The sequence below is a fragment of the Zootoca vivipara genome, chromosome 5 (assembly GCF_963506605.1).
Source record: "Zootoca vivipara chromosome 5, rZooViv1.1, whole genome shotgun sequence".
NCBI classification, from domain to species: domain Eukaryota; kingdom Metazoa; phylum Chordata; class Lepidosauria; order Squamata; family Lacertidae; genus Zootoca; species Zootoca vivipara.
Window position 1 is genome coordinate 77,358,332 of NC_083280.1, and position 27,968 is coordinate 77,386,299.

The window sequence follows — 27,968 nt, forward strand, 5'->3', positions numbered from 1 at the left end:
ACTGCGAGAAGTGAGGTTACAGGGAACCAGGCAGAGGGCCTTCTCAATAGTCACTTTCACCCTGTGGAACACTCTTTCCTCAGATGTCAAGGAAATAAACAATTACCGCATCTGACTTTTAGAAGACATTTGAAGGCAACCCTATATTGGGAAGTTTTAAATGTTTGACATTTTGTTATATTTTTATATGTGCTACAGCCGCCCAGAGTGGCTGGGGAAGCCCAGCCAGATGGGTGGGATATAAATAATAAAAGTGTTGTTGTTGTTGTTGTTGTTGACTTGAGAGTATCATACTCCAAGCTGTAGTTCCATTAACTCACCATGTGCAGCAGTTGCTCACTGGCCTGAGCTAAGTTTCCCAGTTCTAGTCTTGGTGTAACTCCAGACAGGTGTGTGTGTGCGTCCAGACTCTCCATGTGTCCCTATTTTCCAGGGACAGCCCCAGATTTACAGAAGCTGTCCCATTTTCTGATTTGATCCTAGAATGTCCCACTTTTCCTTAAGACCAGGGCCGGCCCTAAGGCAAGGCTGGGCGGCGCAATGCGCCAGGCCACCGGGCCGCCGGGGGCACCGCGCTGCTGCGCCCACCAGACAGCCTTTTCCTGCACGCGGGCTCGAGTTGCGGTGCCCCGCCGGCAGCGCCACCCTCGCCCGCCTCTTCTCGGGCTGCGGGCACTGTTGTGCGGAAGCCGGCCGTGAGCCTCCCATCGGCACAGCAGCCAGGGCTCCCTGGACGGCAGTGCCGTGCAGCCATTTCGGCAGAGCAGCCAGAGGCGGAGCACAGCTGGCAGCGTCCCCGTCCATCAGGCTGCTCCCTTCCAATGGCCTGCCGTGCCTGGCAGAGGGCGAGAAGCAGAAGGCACGGCATGGCAGCATCGGGGGGGGGGAGCGCGGCACCTCTGGAAAATGGAGTCTCCGTCCCTCCGGAGGGAAATGTGAGGGGGGGGCGCCTGAGGGATCCCTGCACCACAGCGCCCGTTAAGGTTAAGATGGCCCTGCTTAAGACGTCCCTGTTTTCATTGGAGAAATGTTGGAGAGTATGGAGTCATGTGACCCCCCGAGCCAAGGAGATAAGTAACTCTACAGCCTTTAGAAGACATCTGAAGGCAGCCCTGTATAGGGGAGTTTTGTTTAATGTTTTATTATGTTTTTATATATGTTGGAAGCCACACAGAATGGCTGGGGTGGGGCAACCCAGTTCAGATAGGCGGGGTAAAAATAATAAAACAACATTATTATTATTATTATTATTATTGAATAGGGCATCCCGATTTTATCGGAGAATTGTTGGAGGGTCCTGGTCAGGTTTTTTTTTAAAATAAAAACATTATCTTAGTCCAGGACAGCATAACTTGTGACTCTCTAGTCCAAGCATGTCCAAAGTCCAGCCCGGTCCTCAGTTACCATAATTATATTATCAACATATACAAGCAGAGAAGTTGTTTCCCTTCATTTGCAAGGAATTGTACAAAATAACGAAGCACTAATAAAGAAAAGTTCCAGGGTGGCAACAGAAAGCAAACTAAAAATGCTTTTGCAGTTCATCAAAACTATCCAACAATATCAAGTTATAGGAAAACTGGTGTTATTAACCGTAATCCTTCTACTTGGTTAATTGGTTTGGCAACTTCCACGCACGTGATGTGTGATGCTAATTATTTCCCCCAAGAGTTAAATGATAACTAATCAGAGGCAGCTACAGTTGCAAATGGCAACAAAATATCTGTGAAAGGAAGAGGAGCAGGTTTGCTCAAGTGTGTTGCAGGTAGAAATCCTGTTTGTAATGAAGTGAGAGCAGTAGTTTGCTTGCTTGAATTGACAAATAAGAAAGTTTTGAGAATTTAAATTCTAGATTAAAATTGATTAGTTAATTGAGAAGGGGATTGTAACAAAAACACTGGGGCCTAGTTTGAATAGTAGAGTGCCTGGTATCTGATGGGCAGACCAAAGCACTCGTCAGGAGAGCTATGAGATTCAGGTGAGGGTCAGATGCCTTGCCAATCCCAGCAGGTATATAAGAGGATGACCCGGTGTTGTAGAACTCAGCAGGGAGGAGGATGGGGACAAAAGTAAAATTAGTGGGCTCTGCCTGTTGTTGGTTCTGCTGCCACCTTCTGTTGACCTCCCTGTCCTCCCTCTCCCAGTCTCAATGGGCACTACCTGCCACTGGTTCCTGCCACGTACAGATACAGTCATACCTTGTGTTGCATCCACTGCGGACTGGGTTTTTTCGTGTTGTGAACGTGGCAGACCCGGAAGTGCTTGCTTCTGGGTTTTGCCGCACGTGCATGCGCAGAAGTGTTCTGTGCACTTCGTGCATGTGCAGAAGCACTCTATTGCGCTTTTGCACATGCACAAAAGCGCCGCTTGAGTTGTGGACTTTTTGGGGTGCGAACGGCACCCCGGAATGGATCGGGTCCGCAACCCAAGGTACCACTGTATTAATTAACTGTATTTATTTGCTGCTTGGTTGGGCTACAAAAAAATGAGGGAAAATATTAAGCATTTCAGGCTCATTTGACTTAGCAGGTCAAAAGTTGCACAGGACATTTCAATAACGTAACAGGACTGCATTTTAAAAATCAATTCATCTCTAGGGGGCAATCCTGTCTGTTCGTTACGTTGTACGCACTTCTCAGTATACAGTACACAGTTTTGCCCTTGGCTGATGTGATGGGGGAGGAAGGATACAGTTGAAGACTGGGTTGGTCTCTTAGCATTTGCTTTAAAGTATCTTTTCTGTCTTTGTTTAAATCAAGACTCCAAAGGGACCTCAATGCAGCACAAACTGCATTTGCTTTAATGTTATAATATTTAAGTCTCATCTCTCTCTCTCTCTCTCTCTCTCTCTCTCTCTCTCTCTCTCTCTCTCTCTCTCTCTCTCTCTCTCTCTCTCTCTCTCTCTCTCTTGAAAGTAGGACAATTATTAATTTGGACCTAGATTTTTAAGCAAACCCATTAACACATACATAAATAGATTCATAACTAAATCCATTAGACCCTTGGGGCCTGATCCAGCCAGAGAGTGATTTTAGGGGGAATTTGCCTGAGCAACATGCTTAACACTTCCCCATTGAAATATCAGTGGCACTTGTAAAAATTGCTTATTAGCTGGATCATGTCCTTTTAGTCAGAGTACATCTTATTATCAGGTATAGACTAATTAATGTGCCAGGGCTGCAAAAGGAGTAGATGCATGAATATCACACACACACACACACGTTTTAAAATGACAAAAAGTGACGCCAGCTTGGAATGAGACCAACCTGTCCTCTCCTTTTATTTCTCCCATGATATTAAGCTGATGAGTTATTTTCACCATGTCTCAAATTTGCCCAAGGGACAATAGGAAGAGACATTATACTGAAATGCCCATTGGTTTGATGAAATAGTTAAGCTGCTGCCTTGAATTTGCATGGGACAAATCAGGACCTAACTGGGCATGTGCATAATCTGCAGGCTCTCATATTTAAACAGAAAGCTGCTTCCATCGCTGCTGCCTCTTGCTGAGCTTAGAGACTGAAAGAGGGATTCTGAGGCTTTACAGAGGGGGGGGGATCACCATTGGATTGTGTACAGCTTCAGAAGAGACTGGGAGAGCGAAATCAGACAAGTCTTTTTGAGAAGTTGAAAATGGGTGAAACTGTGCCGATCGATTAAAGGGTCCTACGCAGCAGGATTTTTGTTTCGTTTTGGTGGCATTTCCTGGGTAAAGGGTTTCGACCTTACCCATATGAATACGCAGTCCATGCAAAGAGACACCTTATACCCACCTACGGACTCCTACCACAGCAGAGTCGCAGGTTTCCTGAATGACTCGGAAGCAAATGCCTTCAAGCTGGTGGACCTGGCTCCATTAACCCCGACAGTAAGTGTGACCAAGGAATTGCTTGCCGGTGATTTAAGCCTATATAGCAAAAGTTTAGACTTTGTGGTAATAGTGCCCAGTTTAAATGGAACTATTGGGTCAGGCAAGAGTGTGTGTGAGACTGTGTAAAGTTAGCAATTCACAAATGAGCATCTTCAAGGAAAACTTGAGGGGAGCAGGAACGGAATTTGTTTAAAGATCGCCAGTGGAACTGCAAATAGACCTCTCTAGTCAGAAGGTGGGTGACCTGTCTGTGCTAAAAAAAACCGGTGATTTCTCCACTGGGAAGAAGAACGCAGGTTGCCATTTTACAGCTTTGGCAGAAGTAGAAGAAAAGAAACATTGTTCAGAATGTGGTCAGGGTCACACAAACAGAAATAGACTTCTGAATTTCAAGGTTCAAAGCTATTTTTCCCTGTTCTGAAACAATTGGTTGACTCCACTGGAGAAATGAGTGGCAGCCCACGGGTGTCAATTAATGTGACTCTTGAGTCAGAGCTGCTATTTGTCAGCAGTCGGGTGATGGTCGTGCTGCTTGTCTTCACTTGTTGAGTGAGCCCTCCTCTAAGGCCTTTTAGAAACTTTCAGTAGGAAGGAAATGCTTTCATGAAATTCCGAAAGGGCAACTAGCTTGGTCTCTTGCAGCAAAAGCAGTTGCCTTGTGGCACCTTGGAAACACTGCTTTATTATAGCATGAGCTTCTATAGGAAGTAGAAGAGGTGGCTCTGCTTCAAAGGTGGATCTTATCTATCAAAGCTCTTGCTACAAATACACTCTCTATAATCCTTATAAAGTAGGAAAGGACTTTTTAAAAAAATATCATTTCTGCCATTTCTATTTTTACCTGTAACCTTGTGACCATTTTGCTGGTGTTTAAGGAAACGAGTGGAGCATATTTATCTCAGGAGTTCTGAAAGGTAAAATGCCCCATCTCTCACCCTCTCACTTTGGGCAGGGGATTAGTCACATTTGTCCACTGTTTTAATAGTCTTTAAAGTTGAAACAAACAAAACGAAGAATCGAAGATAGTTAAACTACTTTCAAATTGAGCAGGGAGTGGGGTCCTTTGTGCGATGCTGTGAAGAGGCTTGGTGGAGACATTATTGCATGCAGTGAATTAAAACTGTATGGTTACCTTTGCCTAACTACATTGGTGTTATGCTACACTTTGAAAGTGATGGGCATGCATCATAGTTTGCCGCACATAATTTACTTCCATCTTTCAAACTGCCTCTTGCGATCTTTCAGGTCTAATTTTTTGTGAATGGGCTTTGGCATGGCTATCAGTGAAATTAGTGTTCTGAGGGCCAGGTCGTCTATTACTTCTGGCAGCCGACTTGCTCATGCAAGTGGCCTGCTCACATAACTTCAGAGGAGAGAACACACTGAAAAATTCAGATGGGCTTCTGAGGCCAGCAAGCTCTCCATGCATCTTCTGTGAATTCTCTCCTCTGACGTTACGTTGTTGTGTAAGATGATCATTTGCATGAGCATCAAAATGTCCAAAAATCCTTCACTGTCTTAGGCAAATTCAGTATTATTACTATTACTATTAACCTGTCTTGTGCCCTTAGGTTCCAGGGTAGGTTACAACAATTACAACAATACTGTATATAACACGTACAGTAATTAGTTTTCTGTTTAAATCATGTGTGTGTTAATTGTAAATGGACGATATGTAAGAGGGACTGCATCCACCAAAGTTCCCATTCAGAGTTGACCCATTGAAATTAATGGAACTACGTTAGTCATGTCCATTCATTTCTATGGGGCTACTCCAGGACTGGATACAACCCAAGATCAAAAATGCATAGCAATCTTATGATATATACTAATATCTGATTCAATTCTGCTAGTGCCGGTCCTTATGTAAGTCAACACGGCACCACTCACACACAAGAGTCAGTTTGCAAAAGTACCAGAGGCTTGCAGAAGTCAAAACAACTTTTTTGGGGGGGAATCCCAAAGTGGGAGGGGAGCCCCAGAACTGCCCAATGAGGATGGAGCATGATCGGTAGCAATAGAATTCTGATGGTGGGTTGGGAATTGGGGGTGGGAGAGAATAATAGTAATAGTAATTTATTATTATTTCTACCCTGCCCTTCTGGCTGGGATTCCCCAGCCACTCTGGGCGGCTAACATTAAAAGCTTCCCTAAACAGGGCCGCCTTCAGTTGTCTTTTAAAAGTAAAATAGTTGCTTATTGCCTTGACATCTGCTGGGAGGGTATTCTACAGGGCAGGCGCCACTACCAAGAAGGCCCTCTGCCTGGTTCCCTGTAACCTCACTTCCCACATTGAGGGAACTGGCAGAAGGCCCTCGGTGCTGGACCTCAGTGTCTGGGCTGGACAATGGGGGTGAAGATGCTCCTTCAGGTATACAGGACCGAGGCTGTTTAGGGCTTTAGAGGTCAGCACCAACACTTTGAATTGTGCTCGGAAACGTACAGGGTGCCAATGAAGATCTTTCAGGACCGGTGTTATATGGCCTTGGTGGCCACTCCCAGTCACCAGTCTAGCTGCTGCATTCTGGATTAGCTGTAGTTTCCTAGTCACCTTCAAAAGTAGCCCCACGTAGAGCACATTGCAGTAGTCCAAGCGGGAGATAACTAGAGCATGCACCACTCTGGCGAGACAGTCCGCAGGCAGGTAGGGTTTCAGCCTGCGTACCAGATGGAGCTGATAGACAGCCGCCCTGGACACTGAATTAACCTGTGCCTCCATTGACAGCTGTGAGTCCAAAATGACTCCCAGGCTGCGCACCTGGTCCATTCAGGACCAGGGAGTCCTCCACCCCCGACCACCCCCTGTCCCCCAAGAACAGTACTTCTGTCTTGTCAGGATTCAACCTCAATCCGTTTGCTGCCATCCATCCTCCAACCGCCTCCAGGCACTCACACAGGACATTCACCGCCTTCACTGGGTGGAAGCAGGAATGGAATGTAGCATCTAGGAGAAGGAGATGGGTAACTGGAACCACAGGCGGACTTGGGTAACATGGCAAAAAAAACTCCCCCCCCCCAATACTTCTTATTTTCACAATAATTCATTTTCGTGCAGTTGCTTTTTTACGGTTCTTCTCAGTAGGTACCCATATAAATATAGGTTTAATTATTTTTACTGTTATTAATAATATTTTGCACCCCTTCGGCTCCGTGCTCTGTACAGGGGAAAACCCGCACCACCCAAATCCGGCACTGCTGGAATGCTGAACAAGAACCCTCTACACAGCAATGTTTTATTGCAGGTCCCACTGGTAATATTTATTCATTCAAAAGATGAAACAAAATCTCTTTATGCAAAAGAGATAAATAACAGCGCCAAACTGCATGCAGGCAAGAGCTTGGGGAAATAGTGGGATTTGACTATGAGGATTTATTTTGAAATGTATTGACACAGCAGCATTGGGGTGCATGGTGATTTTACAGAGTAATGTGAGCAACCAGCCAACCTGCCAAAGCAGGTGCTAGGAGTTTACAGTGTCTTTTCTGAGAGAGCAAGAGACAGTGGCAGACAGGGGAGGAGAAGGATAGGTAAAAGCGAGTAGAATGAGAACACGCATGGAGACTGTCGAGTCCAGCAATTTGCTGTCTTGATGGCCGACCAAATGCCATTGGGGGTCCCACATGCAAGGATAGATAGCTCCGTTGGAAGAGCATGGGACTCTTAATCTCAAGGTCATGGGTTTGAGCCGTACGTTGGGCAAAAGATTAGTTTCTAGCAGGGGTTTGGACTAGATGATCCTTGTGGTCCCTTCCAGCTCTATGATTCTGTGATTCTTTAAGACTTTCCCTGCTTGTGATTTCCTGCAATCAGAACTACGTGACCATGCGGTTACACATTCTTAGGCTAGAGTTCATTAGAGAATGAACCTGTTAGGTGATATAAGAACACATATATTTCTGGGGGTTTTTTTGGATCTCATCATGAAAATGGATAGCAGATGGCAACGGCTGGTGTGGGCGGGGGGGGGGGGGGAAGAGACAGGATTAGTGGAAAGTGGCCCAAATTCGACTGTCCAATAGGGATGTCATTTGCAAATGGGGGGAAAGGGCAGACCTTTGAGATTACAATGTGCGGCTGTAGGCATATTTTCTACGTCACTTGTATGCCTTTTATTTTAGCTCTAAATTTCTACCAGTGCTTTTTAGTATGCAAAAGTGTGGCATTTAGAAGTGGCCATATGTGTTGTTTAATGCGATGTATAGACTCAAATTGGGGAGAAGACACAGATGCTACAGGACTTGCACAATGGGACACCCTTTGTGGAAGCCTCCCACAGCTCTGCAACTCATAAATTTTTTGAACATGTGTGTGTGTGTGTGTGTGTGTGTGTGTGTGTGTGTAGAGATAGATAGATACCGATAGATAGATAGATAGATAGATAGAATTGATGCTTTTGAATTATGGTGCTGGAGGAGACTCTTGAGAGTCCCATGGACTGCTAGAAGATCAAACCTATCCATTCTGAAGGAAATCAGCCCTGAGTGCTCCCTGGAAGGACAGATCGTGAAGCTGAGGCTCCAATACTTTGGCCACCTCATGAGAAGAGAAGAATCCTTGGAAAAGACCCTGATGTTGGGAAAGATTGAGGGCACTAGGAGAAGGGGACGACAGAGGACAAGATGGTTGGACAGTGTTCTCGAAGCTACGAACATGAGTTTGACCAAACTGCGGGAGGCAGTGCAAGACAGGAGTGCCTGGCGTGCTATGGTCCATGGGGTCACGAAGAGTTGGACACGACTAAACGACTAAACAACAACAGATAGATAGATAGATAGATATAGAGAGGTATTTCTCCACACCTGACATTTGAATGGGTGAACTGAATCCAGCCAAAAGTACAGGTGGTAGCATTGAGTAAATTACTTGCATGTGTGAATCACCCACTGTGCAGGTTAAACCCCACAGACCGAAAGGCCATATTACACCCACAGGCAAGTGGCACAGCTCCCCCCTTCCCCCCACGGCTCGGGGTAGGCTTGGGAGTTGCGGGCAGGCAGCACGCCAAATGTCACCCCCCTCAGTGAAGACACCAGGGGCCGTCCGCCCCCACTGCACCCCCTTCCTTTGCCCCTGGGCTGCCTTGGAGGAGCAGCAGCTTAGTTTTCATTAAAGAGAAAAGAAGAAAAACAAAATGCTCGTTCACCTTCCTGAACAAAAAAACACACACATCTACACACACAAATGCAGTTACCACCATTGCAATACTTTTTAGCATCCCTCGTTTTTGGAATCTGAAAGTTTGAAAAATTCAGCGTACCCTAATGGAGCCCAAGGATGAAGAAGGGTGCAGATGTCGTCAAAGTGGTGCAGAACACATATGTTTCTGGATGGTGACTGCCTTCATTCCTTACCTTTAGCCATGCAGGGCAGAGATTGGAGGAGCATTTGCCAAAGGCCCCTTCAGACTTGGAGTCAGTCTTGCTCTTTCCTCATGGATTCGTTTTGCATGTGTATAAACATTAGAGCAAGTCTGCTTCTTCCCTTTCCATAGGACTGCTGGACAAGAAAGGATCTTTATTTGTTTTCATAGAAAAATGGAGAGAGAATCCTGGGCCCTGTCACCCTTTGCTTGTTGTTAGGTTTAATTGGTTTTCCGCAAATGGTAGATTATTTTTAGAAGTCAGCAAATCTTTAACAACAGGATGATTGCCCGTGAAAATTAACTTGGCTTGCTCCATAATATTTTCAGGGGATTATATGGCGATATTGGGAAACTGGAGAATGTTCAGTGATGCAAACACAGTAGGGTCAGGATATTTTGCAACCATTTCCCTTCTGGCCACTGGATGGATTTGACATTTCATTTTGTGTGCAATAAAAAAAAAAAATGAAATGGGGGACTATATGCCCAGAAGAGATAAACAAAGATTTTCTTGCTCATGTGATTTAAGCTGCTTTAAAATGCGCAGTTTACTTGTTCAGCAAAGAGCTTTAACATCTGAGAGTGTTGTCATATGCAATTCTGCCTTTTAGTATTTACTGCGTCAATTCTGGATGTTAATGTAGAGCAGCCCAAAGTATATTCCAAGCCTATGTAGATTTTACAACAGAATTTCAAATGCGGGAGATGGGGGGAAAAACCTGATTTAAACTATCACTTATGAAAATGACCTCAGGTTTTGGAAATACACCCCCAGTGTGCCAAGGTACACTGACCAGCTTTACTAGATTGTTAAAACTCTGTGTTGTTGTACTTTTAAAATTATCTTGGAAGGGACCCAAGGGTCATCTAGTCCAACCCCCTGCAATGCAGGAATCTCAGCTAAAGCATCCATGACAGATGGCCATCCAACCTCTGCTTAAAAACCTCCAAGGAGGGAGAGTCCACCACCAAACAGCTCTTACTGTCAGAAAGTTTTTCGGAATGTTTAGTCAGCATCTCCTTTCTTGTAACTTGGAAGCCATTGCCTCCAGTCCTACCCTCAAGAGCAGGAGATAAAAATGGGGTGGAGTATTTGGGCGTTCTGCTTCCAGTCACAGCCAACTTTATGTCTTTATGTTATGGTCACAAGCCGAGTACAAAGCCAGCAGCCTTCCGGTGGTGTTTCTCTCCCCACCTTCTGACATTCCGAGGTATACTGCCTCTGACTATGGAAGTTCCATTTAGCCACTCGTTGGCCTGACGCCTGTGAATTTGCGGAATCCATCCATCTAAGCAATTCACTGGTATCACCCCATCTTGAGGAGTGAATCCCAGAAGTCAACTGTGTATTATGCAAAGAAGCCCTTCCTTTGGACTGCCCTGATGCTGCTGCCAGCCAGTTGCATCGAGAGATTCTCATGCCATGAGATATGTAGGGGAGGGGACTCCTCCCTTACTCCATGCATAAATTTTATAAATACCTGCCATATCCTAGACCCCCAACCCCGCCACATTCTTTTTTCTTCTTTGTCATCTAAGGCTTATATTCCAAGCCATAGCTTATTGGACTCCCAGGACAGTGTTCCTGATAGGCTGCCATTGTGCCTGCCTTCCAGCAACTTCAGCAAACTGCTTTCTGTCCTTCTGCAGGTGGGGAAGGACCCCTGTTCATTCAAAAGGGCCCCTGCATGAAAAAGGCCTATTTTTTAAAAAAAAGAACATTCTTTGCATTTTCCTTCATTATTGTCACGAGCAATTTGAATTGTGCCGATGCTCCTAAAGAGGAAAACCTCTATCTCCAGTTGTTTTCAGTAGCAGCATGAAGCGGGGTTTGGGTTCTTATACCGAATGTGCTGTTGCTTGAATTCTGCCTTCATTTCCTAGCAATACAATGAAAGTATACTGGCACCAAGTGGCCTGAAGCCTTAGATGCAAGATTCTTTTTGCACCTCATCCGTCAATGGCTTGATGGAATACGTTGGGCTTGACGCATTTCAGCAATTGATGGTGTTCTTCTGAAGAGTGTGGCATTAAACATAAATGAATTGTGTTCTTTTTGCAGTCTCTCTCTCTCTCTCTCTCTCTCTCTCTCTCTCTCTCTCTCTCACACACACACACACACACACACACACACACACAACATTAGCCCATAAGGGGAAAACAACACCAACTCCAAAATCCACAGTAAGGCAGTGCCTTTGTTTTGACCGACCAAAGTGTCGCAAGATAGAGAAGTGAGTAAACTGTCAAGTTTTCTTTGTGCTCTTCATCAAACTAGAAGGTAAAAGCAGGAGGTGGATGAGAGGCTACATAGAACTAAAATAATACAGTGGTGCCTCAGTTTTTGAACGTCTCCGTTGACAAACATTTTGGTTTTCGAATGCCTAAACCTGGAATGAAATGCTTTGGTTTTCGAACACTCCTCGGAAGTCGAACATGAAACGCAGCTTCCGCTGAGTGCAAGATCCTGAGGCCTAGCTGTTGGCTATTGAGTTTTCAGTTTTTGAACGTTTCAGAACTTGAACGGTCTTTCGGAATGGATTACGTTCCAAAACAGAGGTACCACTGTATTCCCAGAATCCACAGTTAGGCAAAGCCTTGATTAGGACCAGCCAAAATGTCACTTACTAGCAAGCAAGCTTTTGAGTTCTTCAGGACTCTTCATTCATTCATTCACTGAATGGATGTCCTGCTCTTCTTCTCAAAGGAGCCCAGGGCATCAAGCTGCAAGTTACAAAAAGCAGGGGACTAGTTGTGGGGGAATAGGCTGAGGATAGCTAAATTAAGATTTCCAGTGGGTGGATAAGGGATCCCATCCCATGCACAGCTTATTTTCTGTCCCCTTCACTGGGAGTAGTGAAAACATTCAAATCCATTTAATTTGAATACATACAGGTGACAGCTTTTCTTGGCACAATATTTGAATTACCTGGGTATTAATTTTTTTATATCATCATTATCATCACTGAGTAAGCACAGGCATGGAGCTCAATGGATGTTTATTACTACCTTCTTTGGAGCCTTATTTACACCAGATGCTAAAATGTGTGTCATTCCTTCTCCCTAGAGAATCCTGGGAATTGTTTTGCAACAAGGAGGGTGGTCTAGAGATCCCTAACAGTGAGTTCTCACAAAATTACAATTTCCAGAATTCTCAGGGATGGGGGAGACCTATAAAGCTGATATAAGTTTATGGTGTAGCTAATACACAAAACAGATCCATGTGTACCAGTATTTCCCCCCCTCTTTCGGTGGCAAGGAGGTCCTTTTAGCTTTACTTCTGCACAAACTCCCATGCTTTAAAGCTTAGTGAATGCAAACCAAAGCACCTCTATCATCCATAGTTACAGCATTTGCATTCCAAAGATGAGCAAATCTTGTTGGAAAATATTTGCTCTGAAATATTTGTTCCGCCCAGATTTTGACTTCCTTCTTTCTTGCCAGGAGGCATCGGAATACCTGCCCTCCTGGTGGGTGAAAGACAATGGGGCCTTTGTGAATTTCTGCCATTCTGTTTCCCCTTTAGAAGCTGATGATGCTGAAGCCCCCGCACCCTTTCCCGACAGTGGACGTCCCAGCCCACACTCACTATACCATCGGGGCTGTCATTCTCGCAGTGGGGATCACAGGAACTCTTGGTAACCTCCTGGTCATCTTTGCTTACTGCAGGTATTCAACACAGTTACTTTCTGCTGTATTCCTCAGGATAGGTTTCCATGCTAGCAGCACCAGAGGACATTGGAATGTACCTAGGAAACTATCCTAGTAGATTGTTGATCCATCTAGTTCAGTTATTTTGTATCTCAACTGGGCACTTGGCTCTTATTGCATTTTGTTCCTTAAACTGTTTTGCATGGTGAGTTCTCAGGAAACTCTTGAAATGGCAAACTGTATAAACAGTGTGCATTTGTTTGAAGGAAAACAGTTAGGAAAAGAGCCTGAGGAATCAATGTTTCCATTCCAAGACAAACTTAACAGTATTGAAACGAGGTGCCCTTGACAGAAAATCGGTTCTCTGTTGATGCCTATGGAATGTTCCACTATTTTCAAGGCATTGATTTGTGTGCCCCTGGTGCTGTGTGTGTGTGTGTGTGTGTGTGTGTGTGTGTGTGTGTGTGTGTGTACACATACATTTATTATACAGGCTTCCTTTCTTAATTGTGCTTTTAATGGGAATGACAGGGGCCTACTTTTTCAATGAAGTATTAACCTATATTTGGGCAGGATCATTGCAGGATGCTGGTTGAGGGGTGGGGGACTTGTGTGGTTGTGTGATCCTCAATAGGGAAAAAAAATCCCCTCTGCTTGGAAAACTTGACTTCAAGGAGCAATGTCCAAACGCAGCCCTTTTCCTGTCATGATAGCCTTCTACGTGCAGGAAACATGTTTGTATGGCTGGACTCAGTTGTCAACTATATTCTTAAGGGTTTCTCAGCTCAGATTAAGGTAAACCACCTCAATGGGAACTAGGCCAGAGGCTCTAGAGAAATTAATCAATGGATGTGTAGTGTCAAGATCTCATGAGAGTAAGCCAGGAAAAAGCAACTGTGGCATGGTCTCATTCTAGTACTGTAATGGGATTGAGCTTGCTACAATTTGATATTTATTGCATGCTGCCCAACATCAAGTGAGTAAAATGCGGGCTGGACAAGGTAACTGTTAGATGGATTTGTAGCTGGGTTGACTGACCAAACCCAAAGAGTGCTAATTAATGGATTGTCACCATCCTGGGGGAAAGGGACAAGTGGGGTGCCGCAGGGTTCTGTCCTGAGCTCGTTGTTGCTCAACACCTTTATAAACGTCTTGGATGAAGGAATTGAAGGGATGTTCATCAGATTTGCAGATGACACCAAACTGAGAGGGGTAGCTAATGCTGCAGAAGACTCTATGCTCCAAGATTCAAGATGACCCTAACAGATTGGGAAACTGGGCCCAAACTAACAAAATGAATTTCAATAGGAGCAAATGTCAGGTTCTACACTTAGACAGAAAGACCCAGCTGCACAAATATAAGATGGGTGACATCCAGCTTGCGAGTAGTACATGTGGAAAGGATCTGGGGTTCTTAGTAGACCACAAGCTTAACGTGAGTCAACAGTGTGATGCAGCGGCAAAAAAAAAAAAAGCAAAAAAAAGCTGAAGCCATTCTAAACTGCATCGACAGAAGTATAGTGTCCCAATCAAGGGAAGTAATAGTACCACTCTATTCTGCTTTGTTCAGACCAAACCTGGAGTACTGTGTCTCGCTCTGGGCACCACCATTTAAAAAGGATATTGACAAACTGGAATGTGTGCAAAGGAGGGTGACCAAGATGATCAAGGGTGTGGAAACCAAGCCTTATGAGGAATGGTTAAGGAATTGTGTGTGTGTTTAACTTAGAAAAGAGAAGACGGAGAGGAGATATGATAGTCACCTTCAAATATCTAAAGGGTTGTTACATGGAAGATGGAGCAAGGCTGTTTTCTTCTGATCCAGAGGTTTTCTCCTGAACCAATGGCTTCAAGTTACAAGAAATGAGATTCCGACTAAACAGCAGGAAGAACTTTCTGACAGTAAGAGCTGTTTGACAGTGGAACAGGCTCCCTCGGAAGGTAGTGGGCTCTCCTTCCTTGGCGGTTTTCAAGCAGAGGTTGAGTGAGCATCTGTCATGGATGCTTTAATTAAAATGCCTGCATTGCAGGGGGTTGAACTAGATGACCTTTGGGGTACCTTCCAACACTACATTTCTATGGGTGCCAAGGGTGCTGGGTCAGAGTTCAAGAGCAAGAGTTCCAGGACCATGGCCAGCACTCCTACAGCAGGGAGAAAATTGCCTAAGCACAAGCTTGGTGCAACTGCTAGGCTAGAGCATTGTGGTCCGTTCTCAAGGGTCCACAAGGCTTATGGGTAGTTAAAGGACAAGCATCTTTTGGTGCTCCTTTCAGGCTGTGAGGTTTGGGGTTTCGGAGACTTGGTCCATGGATACTACCTTGATCCTTGAAGGAGTCGTTAGAGCATTTCTCGGAGTCCATAGATGAAGGTACATCCTTGGTGTTTGGGGGGTATGGTGTGGAATCTGGTGACACACCAGGTCTACCCAGGATGAGCTAGGTGTGCATCCATCTCCACCTTGGTGCTATGACTGCTCAGGAATTGAGGGCTCAGGGTCTGGGGCCAGGACATTTCCTCCTTGGTTTTTTTTTCTCAAATAGTGTACGTTGCCAGCAGAATAAAGTAAAAGATGAGACCTTCTGCAGTTATTAATGTTGCTGGTGATTAAAAAACAAACAAAAAAACATTGGGTTTAATCCCTGTATTTGGAAACTGCTGCTAATCTGGCCAGCAGTGGAAAATGGCCTCCCTATACAATATGACCCAGATGCAGAAAATCCATAGTACATCTGCTTTAATTTCCTGTTAATCACCAGCAGCGGAGAAATGTAGGACAGAACATTCAGAGAGGCAGGCATTCTATTTGTGTCACTGGGCTAGTGGTGGAAGCCTGCCCATGTGCTCCACTCTGTTGTGAATAGTTGGCCACTACCAACTGGTGGCCCTACCAAATTTTACAGTCCCACCCTTTCACTTGTAGCTCAATATTAACTATACTGGCTGGCAGTGGTTCTCCAAGGTTTTGGCCATGGGACATTCCCAGCCCTACATGGAGAGGTGGAACAGGGGATTGAACCTGCAACCTCTTCCATGGAAAGCAGATGCTCTACGAATGAGCCGGGGCCCTTCCTTTGTACATATCATGCAAATATACCTATTTGTAGGCAATGCTCTGCCTGAATGCATTTCTCTATAACTGGGAAGGCTGTACTGATGGATGAAAGCCTATTTCTTGGGAAGCCCTCACTCGTGATCAGCTCAGTTGCCTTGGTAAAATCGACCTCAGGCCTTTGGACCAATATCTTCAGAATACAGAGGCACCCCAGAACACAAAAGTTGGCTATACCTGCTGTAAAGATGAGGCTCAAATTCAACTTGTGGTGTGTGTGTGTCAAAATGCAAATCTACCCACACTAGAAACGTAAGTTTCTTCTTCTTCTTCTTCTTCTTCTTCTTCTTCTTCTTCTTCTTCTTCTTCTTCTTCTTCTTCTTCTTCTTCTTCTGTCTTGCTGCTTGTTTTGAATATCCTAGTCTGCACTGTACATTTAAAGTAGTTTCATACCACTTTAAATACTCATGGCTTCCTCCAAAGAATTATGGGAAATGTCATTTCTTACGGGTGAAGAGAGTTGTTAACCCTGAGCTACAATATTCCCAGAGCTCCCTGGGAAGGGGATTTACTGTAAAACCACACTGAGGTGGAGCTCTGTGAGGGGAAAGGGGTCTCTTAACAACTAACAGTCCCAAGGATTCTTTGAGGAAGTTAAGTGGTGTGACACTGCTTTAAATGCAAGGTGCAAATGAGGCCATAGCTCTGACACCCTCTTAAGAGCTACTTGCATTCGTTCTCCTCTCTTCTCTCACAGGAGCAGAGGCCTTCGTACTCCCGCCAACATGTTCATTATCAACCTGGCTGTTAGTGATTTCCTAATGGCCATCACCCAGTGTCCAGTTTTCTTCACCAGCAGTCTCAACAGACGGTGGATATTTGGTGAAAAAGGTGTGTTAGAAACAGATTGTCCCCCAAATAGTTTAGACTGAACAGGCTGGCTTGGAAGTTTATCAGATTGCCAGTGGGACTGTTGTTGTTTTTTTTAATCAACTGTCACTGAAGACTTTACAAGGAATTTATAAATGTTTGTTGATGGTTTCCCAATTTTTCACATACCCTACCTCTTTGGGTGAGAAAAGCCATTCTTGGGACTTGAAGGTGATGGTCCCTTTGTTGTTGTAACCTGAGGAGGAGGAGGAGGAGGAGGAGGAGGAGGAGGAGGAGGAGGAGGAGGACCACCAATATTGCCCCAGCCACTCTGGGTGGCTTCCATTAAATATTTCTTATATTCCGCCCATTGTAGTAGGGGAAATTGCTTTGCAAAAATTCTCTACATTAGTGAAAATTGCTTCCCAACATGTGCATATTATGAGAAAATAATCTCAAATGCTTCATGAGAACTTAAAATAATAATCATCATCATGAAACGGTGTGGAAATGTGGATAAGTGAATTTAAAGTGAGAGAAACAGAAAAACAGAGAGAAATCGAAATGATGGATAAGTCTCTTCCTACCCTCACCTAGTGTATATGATTAAATCAAGTAAAATACTGGTAAGTGTGCATTTTGATTTGCCTGCTAACTCTGCTGTGCTCTTTCTGGAAAGGTTGTGAGCTGTACGCTTTCTGCGGAGCGCTTTTTGGCATCGCTTCCATGATCACTCTAACAGTGATAGCGCTGGACAGGTACTTTGTGATTACGCGACCCTTGGCTTCCATTGGAGTAATGTCTAAGAAGAAAGCTTTGCTAATCCTGTTAGGAGTCTGGCTGTATTCCTTAGCATGGAGCCTTCCTCCCTTCTTTGGATGGAGTAAGTGAGACAGAATTTTTAAAAATCTGATTACGGTACTTGATACTGAGAGGAAAAGCAGGAATTTATAGAATGGGCCTTTTAGAGCTTGTGACAGATGAAAGAGGATTTACATATTTAACACGAAGAAATTCTCTGTAAGGGAGACAGGTTCGGAGCAAACAAATCTCTAAGACATATAACCAAGGGGGGGAAGCTTTGTAGTGCTTACGGGTCCGTTGAATTACATTGTAGTGACGCCTGTGCTGGGAAACTCATTAGCGAATTACAGAGAAAAGAGGAGATAAAATCAGGGATGAAAAATAATGGGGGGGGGCGCAACTTGCATAACATTTGCATAACCTTCTGCATTCAGGCTGAGCTGAACAGCATAAATAATAGGGATGAATAAATACAGGATGTTTGCCTGATTTTCATATATATTCATTGTTCACAATGGGGCCATACTGAAAGCCTTGATGACATGGAATAGTGTGTGTGTGTTTGATCCAGTTCCCAACATTTTACTTCTTTGCTGTGCTCTAAGGTTAAGTTTTCACAGTGTGTCAATGAGATGGGGTGCTAGGTGCAAGTTTATGGGAGGCGGCAGTAAAATTTAATATTCATTGCCTCCCCCCCCCCCGGGTGTTAATTTGGAGATCCAATCAGTGTAAGGGTCTACCTGGCCAATGCACCACTGTTAATTGGGTCCTCTAATCAAACTTCAAATTGCTCATTAGCAACCCAGTGAGACAGGGAGTAGATCATAGAAAGAAACAAGAAATTCAAAATTGCAACTGGTTTGTTGATGTGCAGTGTGCCATTCAAAGCATATTGCTGTCTTCATGTGAAAGAGAATGATGTTCTGAGCTTTTAATCCAAACACAGCAACATGAAGCAATAAAGCACATAGCAAATAATATGGAGTAGAAATAACATGAGGATAACATTGTAATAGGTTTTACATCAGAGCTTGTTTCCTAACCTAATTGAAGAGTTGGCCTGCTAATTCCCTCCAATCCATCTAGTTGTGAAACAGAATTTCCATACCATATCCTAATTTACATAGTATTGCGGAATTAAGTCCACATTTGGGAAGGGAGCCTTGCACTATCAGCACATGTTTATTGACAATTAGACATGCCTCTTTACCCAGGTCTTTGACCGAGTGGACATCTTCCCCCATCATTTGCATTTCTGTGTTGCTGCTTTGTCATTCTGATATTGGTTGCGTTTGTGGGTTTTATTTTATGATTTCTAATTGTACATTGCACCCATTTGAATTGTTATGTTTTTGTATCCTGCCTTGGGACTGTTTGGTGAAGGGGGGGGGGATATCACTACAAATAATCATAATAAGCTTAAGAGTTTACTAGTTTCCTAGTTGACTACTGTTATCGTTGCTCTGGGAAAACAGGAGTGGCACAGGCAGATTCTGATGACATCTCAGCTCAGAGCGAGCATTTTTGCATGGGGAGGAGGGCTATGGAATACCTTGCTGCAGCACTTCCTGGAGTGCCAAATGGTGGAGATGGATTTATTGGCCAATGAGGACCTGCAAATCTCCTGCCCTTCCTGTCATTTCACCTGTGGCAAAGGTCTCTGTGTGGCTAACAAGCTGACCAAGGCTGAGGCCTTTCAAACAGAGGCCTCATAAAAACCAACTCAATATGCATTATCCATGCAAGATGCACCAAAAGCAAATTTCAGTTGCTTTGACAAGAGACTCTTTTGTTGCCTTAAGAGGGCAATACGAGAAAGTGCACTTCAAAAAGAGGCGTAATTTGATGAGGCAGAATAATAACTTACAAAGTATTAGAATCACTGGTTTATAAATACCCTAGATTCTCATTGTATCCAAAATACGCACTCTCACGGGACCAACAGGGGAAGTTGGGCTCAACATCTGGTGTGACATTTCCCAAAGCAGAAATGATAGTTGTTGCTGGGAATCGCTGAGGCTACAGCAGTTTAAAGTCCGCAGTTAATTGCGTTCCTACACAACATCCATCAGGAGAATATTTCCTATTTCTTTTGTGTTTCTTTAAAAACAATGTTTATTTAACCGCAAACTTAATTAAATGTACCAAATTAATTTCTATTCTGCTGGTGGTTTTATCGAGAGCTTTAATAATCTGTTTCATCTTGTGCTTGGTCACGAGAGGTATGGTTCTTTTTAGCCAACAAAAGGAGATGTGTTAGTTGTTCATCAAAGCCTATCAAATAAACCTTCTCCCATTAGCAGCAGGGAATAGTGAGGTGTCAGTCTGCACAATCTAGCTTGTGGCCAGAGCAAGGTTGATAAATTAAAAACAATCTCTGTAATGGGACACCAGGAATCTTCTAGGAGCTGAAGCAAGGAGAGGACAATGTCAGATCTAAGCTGCACTGAACTTGTTTACACTGTAACACAAATTCATAATGGACCAGTGTTATTGTCTTTATTCAGTTTCAGGTTATTAATCACCGCAGTGCAATAGCTTGCATCCTAAGGTGCTCTTCCATAAGTGGAAATCTCTTGTGCAAGTACAACTCACTTGCACATGTGCAGCATACTGGTGATTTTCACTATTCCCTTCTTAAGGAAACTGCCTTATACAGAGTCATCTAGTTTTGGTGATCTGCAACTCAGGAAAACAGTTCATGGATCTGATAAGGTGAGCTGTAGTCCACCAAAACGTAGCCCAGAATAAATTTGCAAATTGTTGAATTGCCACAAGATTACGCGGCAATGGATCCTATGAGTTAACTACAAACTTTCTAAAGCAAGCAAGCAAGCAAAAGGCTACTCTCTGAAATGTGGTTTACAGCCATTATTGCACAGCTTTAGCAAGCTTGAAATTAAATTTCTGGTTACATTTTAAATTTAAGTTCCAATAACTTTTGGAGGGAAAGCTTATTCTTTTTCCTGTCTTTCCGCTAAGGTGCTTATGTTCCAGAAGGCCTCCTGACATCCTGCTCCTGGGATTATATTACCTTCACCCCATCAGTCCGTGCCTACACAATGCTCCTCTTTTGCTTTGTGTTCTTCATTCCGCTAATTGCCATCATATACAGCTATTTCTTCATTTTCAGAGCCATCCGGAATACAAACAGGTGAGTCACGCATGTAGTTCCCATTGTTTGCATTAGTGGAAGGTTATTTTGCCCTTCACCCCCTTCCCACCAAAGTTGTGACCTCCAGCCAGTAAGAAACAAAACAGGAACATGAAGTGCAGGCAAAACAGCTGTAGATTCTGCACCAAGTTCCCACATCATTTTGATAGGCACTTGGATCAGATTTCAGAGAGATATTAGAGTGTCTGATTTGGAGAATAGCCCCATGAATTATCTGAGGATTGGAACAGATGGAGAGGAATCAGATTTTACTTGAGTCGTAATTTACAAAGATGAATGAGAACCAGGGTTGCAATTAAGAACTGACACAAATATTGTGCGGAAGGTCCATCTAATTCAGAGCTGTTTGTACTCTTTGCTTTAAAACAAACATGAAAAGCAAAATTTTGCAACCTGTATAAATTCTGTCAATGGTTATTTCCCTTAATTTGTGTCTGTCCCCCTTTCCCATTTTTTTTATTAGATTTTGCTTTATTTAATGTATTCTTTTGAAAGCACTTAATGGTGGGTTAGATCCAGACTCCCTTGATGCTTGGAGCAGAATAGTTGAGAAGTCCAATTGATTACAGTGGGTCTACTCTAACGCATCATTATTAGTCCAGTTTGCCTCTATTTTCATAGTTTGCACAATTTGTTCTGCTTCTGCTGCTGTTGAGAGCTGTCTTGGAGAATCCTTCCCCAGGCTTGATAGACACAGGAAGGAATGAGGAACATGTGCAGTCATCTACAGGAATCAGAGTCATCAAGAACCTGGACAGCTCAGTTGGTTAGAATGTGGTGCTGATAATGCCAAGGTTGCAGGTTCGACTCCTGTATGGGGCAGCTGCATATTCCTGCATTGCAGGGGGTTGGACTAGATGATCCTCAGGGCCCCTTCCAACTCTATGACTGTTATTCTAAATTGTACAGCTGGAAGGGAGCATGAGGCTCATCTACAGTCGTACCTCCTTTTGCAAGCACAACTCACTTGTACGAAAGGGAAGCACAACAAAGCGCCGCTCTGTGCATGCGCAAAGCGCGATTTAGCGCTTCTGCGTGTGTGCAAGCTGCAAACCCGGAAGTAACTAAGTAAGTACTTCCGGGTTTGCCGCGGACATTGGACAAAATGGACCCTAAATGGGGGAGACTCAAAACGAGGTACCTTTGTAGTCCAAACCCCCGCAATGCAGGAATATTTTGCCCTGCGTGGGGCTTGAACCCACGGCCCTGCATTTTTGTTGCATAAAGCTGAAGATGGGGAGAAGGCATGTTAAGTGAAAAAAGAATGATACAGGTAGAAAGGAGGGTAGAAGTTTGACACCTTTGCAGCATGATCAGATTAAAAATGTCATTGCATGCACACTGCACTCTCAGTTTGAGGGGTATACACAATGGGCAGTTCTACACTGCAGGCTTAAACCTCACTGAAAATCACTTGCCCTGAAGAAGTTGTGAAATGTCTTTTTTATTATTTGAAGATGCCAATATTAGAGATCTCTGGCACCCTCATTGTCTCAGAGCTGTAATTCTTAGGGTCCCTTTATTGGTAACGATAACAAACCAACATCTCTGAAACAGTTTTGAGCTTGTATTGGTGGATGAGCCTGGCAAGATAATGAAGGTTTTGGCAGCACATGCTGAAGATTTGAATTTTCCATGCCCGATTTACCAGCTGCTTCTTGTGGATGAGAACCTTGTGACTGATTATATTGGGGAAAGAAAACCACATGCTTGCACTCGAAGATCCACATGCAGAAGCAGAAGCATTCTCATATAACTGGAGTTTGTGATTTTGCCCCGTTACAGCTCCCACCATCATGTTGCATTCTGCTCCAAAGCAGAAGAAGGAGGGACCATAAGGGCTTTGGCCTGTGGAAGGTTCAAAGTTCAACTCCGGTAAAATATCAAAAAGCTGATGATTGGAAAGAGCCCAGCCTGAGACTCTGGAGAGCCACCAAATCAGTCAGACAATACTGAGTTTGATGCACATATAGCTTGACTTGGCACAAGTTGGCTTCCTATGTTGAAAGCCCCTAACCCTCCCAAATGGCTTTTCAGGAACTGCTGAAGCTGCATCTGTGAAAAGGGCAAATTGACAACACAAACACACCTATGTGCTTCCATTCATGAAAGTGGATCTTTGGATATAAATGGTGTTGACCCAGTAATAAATAAGCAAGTGTGGCATTCTGCGTGAGCAGACCTCACTTTTGTTCCTTCATTCATATTTTGTTCTTTTTCCTCAGGGCTGTTCAAAGGATCAGTTCAGATGGTACAAAAGAATCTCAAAGGCTGTCCCAGAGGATGACGAATGAATGGAAAATGGCCAAAGTAGCCCTGGTGGTCATCTTGCTTTTTGTCCTCTCCTGGTCTCCATATTCCATGGTGGCTTTGCTGGCTTTTGCAGGGTAATAAAAAATATTCTTATGTTTGCAAGGGGCCTGGGCGGAATGAAATGAGAACAGAAACAGTGAATGAAGCACACCACAAATGGCCAACCAATGAAACCAGGTGCTTGACTGCAGGACAGGTGTGGAGGAAGGGTGGGGGAGGGTTGCCCTGGGTGTCACCACTGAGATGGGTGACAAGATGCCCGGCGGCACTCATCGTGGGGCCTGCATCACACCTGAGCCACGCATCTCTCCTGGGAGACACACGGTGGTTTGGGAGTCCACAGGCTCCACGCTGCCCCAAAAGGTCTACCCACCACCTCCCCCTCAGCTGTAGGGAGGCTGAGTGGGAGGAGGCAGGCAGACTCCTTGGAGGCCCTGCGGAGCATCCTACCCCGACTTGCCCCGCCCCACAGGTGGCTGGCCCTGCCCACCCCAGACGCCTGATCGTCTTGCTCCACCGCTGCTGCAGGAAGTTCCTTATAATCGGCAGCCGTAACCAAAGTAGAGGAGATGATAAATGTGGCATATGTTAGCCACCCAGCTCCTGGTATTTGATCATATAGACACATTTTTTTTAGATTTATCTGGAATCGAGGATATTGGCCAAGTGCAGGCATGCAAAAAACAAATAAACCCTAAAACTAAACTTTCTCCACATGATGTCACCCGCCCCACCATCCCCAGGGATGTTTTGACATGGAGACTGTAACACAGATAAAGTCACAGCTACCTAGGGGGAAAAGCCCATATTCTTAATGGCTGAAAAAGATGCAATTTTTGTGACTGCAGAAATCATCTCCAGAAAGCTCAAATCATATCTGTGGATGGCTCTTGAAGCTGGCTTGGAAGTTTCAACTGGCGCAGAACTCTGTAACTCAGTTTCTGGTCAGAGCAAAACAAAAGAAATGTATCTCCAGTTTAAGCTCAGGAATGTTGGCTGGCTGGTGCTTGTTTCAGCTTTGGGGAGGAATGGCGGGATATTAATTCCATAAATAAATAAGCTGGAGTTCTAAAAAGACTACTGCCATAAGTTCCTTGTGGTCCTCTTTCTCTGACATCAAGGGAAGGTTTTTGCCTGGTGTTCCACCCATCCATCCATCCTTCAGTCATGGAACCCCTAGTGGCACACAGACACTAACCATATCCAGACTTGCTGTACTTCAGTGATATGGTGGCCTTATGTGGCTTCATATCACTGTCCCCCAATAAAATTAGAAAAGGTCATGGCTGTCTGCTCTTCATCATTCATACACCATGGAACTGCTTACCAGTGGAAAGCCACATGACCAGTTCCATAGCACTTCCCAGCTAACAGGAGAGGATGCTCTCGTTTCAAAACGCTTTTGCTACCAAGGCAGATGCTGTTGATTCCACTTGTTGCTGGGCATTCCTTCCTGCTCTTCCTGCTTTTACTCCAGCTGCCAATTTTTTGTTGTCAAATTTTTTTAATGGCCTCAGTGTTCTTTTTCAATTGCTGATGCTGTGCTTTCGCGATTTGTTTTTTTAATTGCTTGTGTGCATTGTTTTGCAGTGTGGGACAGGTGATGTTGCTGTTTTAATAGAGGATCTTGCTTTTAATCTACTTAATTATCTATTTAATTATGCCATTGCCACGTTGCTGCTTCAGATCAAGGTTTTTCATTATTTTAAATGCATGCCTTTGGGCAGGGAGGAGGCTGATAAATCTGTTCTCCATGTGAATGTGCTCCTAAGTTCAGCCGAGGTGCATCATTTAGAAGATTTTACGTGTCTGAATTGACCCAGTGTGGACCAACACTTTGAAGAACTTTGTGGAGGAGCATTCGGAAGTGCAGTATGTTACATAAAAGGGGGGAAAGGGACAGAATACCCTGGCAGAATTAAATCTAAGAAAGTGTGTTTGCTTTGCTTTAGGTACTCCCATGTGCTCACTCCCTTAATGAACACAATACCTGCAGTGATTGCCAAAGCTTCATCCATCTACAACCCATTCGTTTACGCCATTGCCCACCCCAAATACAGGTAAGTTTCACCTTTTGTAAAGAACTGGGACTTGCAACCAGTGACAGGTCTTCTTTTAGGGCAACTGCAAGCAATATGGGATGCCACTCCTGTCATATTAACACTATCTTATATTTAACATCTCACCTGGTAGGTGTTGGCAGTAAAGGTTTCCATGCCAATGAGTGAGTGGGCTCATGGAGGAGGGCCTGATCTCTCCGTTTCTCCTCTGCTTGGTTTCTATACTGGCTAAGGAGGGAGGAAAACCCATCCACCAGACCCATCCCTCCTCCACCAGCCCACAGTGAAAAGGCAAAAATTGTTTTACTGGCCACTCAGAAGCAACGGCTTCCCTCTGGCCCCATGTCATGCATGGAAATTGATGCTAGCATCTCAGCAGGCTAGTAACTATTTACAAGTGCACATAGAGGGGATTTAAGCGGGTGCAGCTTTTCTCACAAGCAGCACCCATCGACAGCCCCCTTCTTATGCTCAGCTATACTCAACTGTCAAAAATTCCAGCATCTGGCTCCTCAAATCGTCTCCATCTTAAATGCAAAGTCATGGGGGGGGGGGGAAACCAGGCAAAATGAGTTGTTTTTGCTGATTTGATGAAGTCTCTTTGTTTGACAGTTCTTGAATGGTAAAGACTGTACAATGAGTATATATAAAATATATACAGTGACTGGTATACATGCCCGTGAAGTTTGCAGGCATGTCGGTATTTAAGATCAGGTAGTTTTGTTGTTCGTAAGGAGAAAACCGAGTAGCAGCAGGGGACTCCATTGTCAAGCTGCACACATGGACTGCTCACCCACCATGTGGAGATTCTGCCAGCTGAAATGAAAATGCAAGCGTCCACTCCTCTTTGTATTGTCCATTCCTTTTGTATTGATGCATTCCTGATCTAGCAAGGGTGATGCCTGATTGGAGGCAGCTTACATGTCGGACGCAGGGACCCGAACCACATCTGCAGACCCAAAGAGTGCACATCCATCTGAGCAGCTTCCTTTCACATTTCATGATGCAGATGGCAATAAGGATTTCCTACTATATTTTGATACTGGTGGGAACGAATACCGTCAACGTGTGTTTCTGCCTGTGAACGGGCTGATGCACGCAACTGTAAACTGGGTTCCACAGTGCAGTCCTATCCTTTTATAGTCCAATAAGGTCTTTAATAGGGTTAAACCACAGAGCCTAGGGCTTGCTGATCAGAAGGTCGGCAGTTCAAATCCCCGCGACAGTGTGAGCTCCCGTTGCTCGGTCCCAGCTCCTGCCAACCTAGCAGTTTGAAAGCACGTCAAAGTGCAAGTAGATAAATAGGTACTACTCCAAGCGGGAAGGTAAACGGCGTTTCTGTGCGCTGCTCTGGTTCGCCAGAAGCGGCTTTGTCATGCTGGCCACATGACCCGCAAGCTGTACACTGGCTCCCTCGGCTAATAATTCGAGATGAGCGCCGCAACCCCCAGAGTCGGTCACGACTCGACCTAATGGTCAGGGGTCTTTAATGCAATATGGCCTCTCTAACACTCTTCCCCTCTCCCTCCCTGAATGAATGTACATTTTTAGCTTGCGTCAGAAAGGACAGAAATATTTTAGTCTCTGTTTTGTGCTTGCAAAGGTAGAAAAAATACTGACTTAATTTCTTACCCCTTAGAATGGCGATTGCAAAATTTCTTCCCTGCCTTGGATCTCTGCTAAGGGTTTCTCATAAGGACTCCAGATCTAACAGCTTCCCTTCCACCAGACGTTTCACTGTCACCAGCCAGTGCTCTGATATGAATGGGCTGCCAAGAGGAAACAGACGGCTCTCCTCGGTCTCAGACAGCGAATCAGTAAGGATAAGCTCCATCTACCTTGTCTAACCTACAGTATCAATGAAAGGGGTGTGCAGCAAGCTGGTGGGCATAGATTAGATGTGACCATGCTAAAGGTCCTCAGTGGGGAACCCTTTCTCAGTCCAAGGGCCACATTCGCTGGCGAGGAACCTTCCTGGGCCCACATGCCAGCAGCAGATGCAGTCAGAGGCAAACACGAGCTGAGCAATGGATGTGACCCTATTGAGTCCTACAATGACTTCAAGTTACAAGAAAGGAGGTTCTGACTAAACATCAGGAAGAACTTTCTGATGGTAAGAGCTGTTTGACAGTGGGATGAACTCTCTTGGAAGGTGGTGGACTCTCCTTCCTTGGAGGTTTTTAAGCAGAAGTTGGATGCAGGGCCGGTGCTAGGGCTTTTTGCGCCCTAGGCAAAATCACCTCCTGGCACCCCTGCGTCCCCTCCATAGGCGGGAGGAGCATGCTATGAGCATAGGCCTATGGAGGGCATGCTGTGAGCTCCTCAGCGACGGCTGCCGCAGCACCCATTTCTGAAGGCTTCAGCTACGGGTGCCGCTGCCACTGCTCACTCGCTCGTTGCTGCCCCTGAGGAGCTCATCAGCGTCCCCTCCATAGGCGGGAGGGCGCTGAGCTCTCCTTTTGGCTCGTGCTCCTCCCGCCTATGGAGGGCATGCTGTGCGCTCCTCAGTGGCGGCTGCCACGAGCGAGCGGCGGTGGCAGCAGTGCCCATAGCTGAAGGCTTCAGCTACGGGTGCCGCCGCTGCCACAGCTCGCTCGTTGCAGCCATAGGCGGGAGGAGCGTGAGCACGCGCCGTGGGAGGGTGGCGGTGGCACGGGGGTTTTGCGGGGTTTTGCGCCCCCTCCATTTACGCGCTCTAGGCAACTGCCTAGTTCGCCTAAATGGACGCACCGGCCCTGGTTGGATGGCCATCTGACAGGGATGCTTTAGTCGTGACTCCTGCATTCCTTGGAGTCCCTTCCAATCCTACGA

The 27,968-nt window shown here is 44.9% G+C and overlaps 1 protein-coding gene across 2 annotated transcripts in view; it reads left to right on the plus strand.

Annotated features, from left to right (window-relative positions):
* OPN4 (opsin 4) overlaps positions 1–27,968 on the plus strand; it is a 60,353-nt gene that overhangs the window by 17,755 nt on the left and 14,630 nt on the right. Inside the window, exons 1-8 of one of the 2 annotated variants that reach the window (XM_035137849.2) lie at positions 3,541–3,868; positions 12,761–12,903; positions 16,693–16,826; positions 17,485–17,688; positions 20,592–20,763; positions 23,010–23,171; positions 25,050–25,157; positions 26,797–26,974. In XM_035137849.2, the coding sequence (XP_034993740.2) occupies positions 3,734–3,868; positions 12,761–12,903; positions 16,693–16,826; positions 17,485–17,688; positions 20,592–20,763; positions 23,010–23,171; positions 25,050–25,157; positions 26,797–26,974 (1,236 nt within the window). In that variant the 5' untranslated portion in view covers positions 3,541–3,733. Of the gene's footprint in view, positions 1–3,540; positions 3,869–12,760; positions 12,904–16,692; positions 16,827–17,484; positions 17,689–20,591; positions 20,764–23,009; positions 23,172–25,049; positions 25,158–26,796; positions 26,975–27,968 lie in introns of those variants that run through there. The other variant, XM_035137850.2, reaches the window with a different exon arrangement.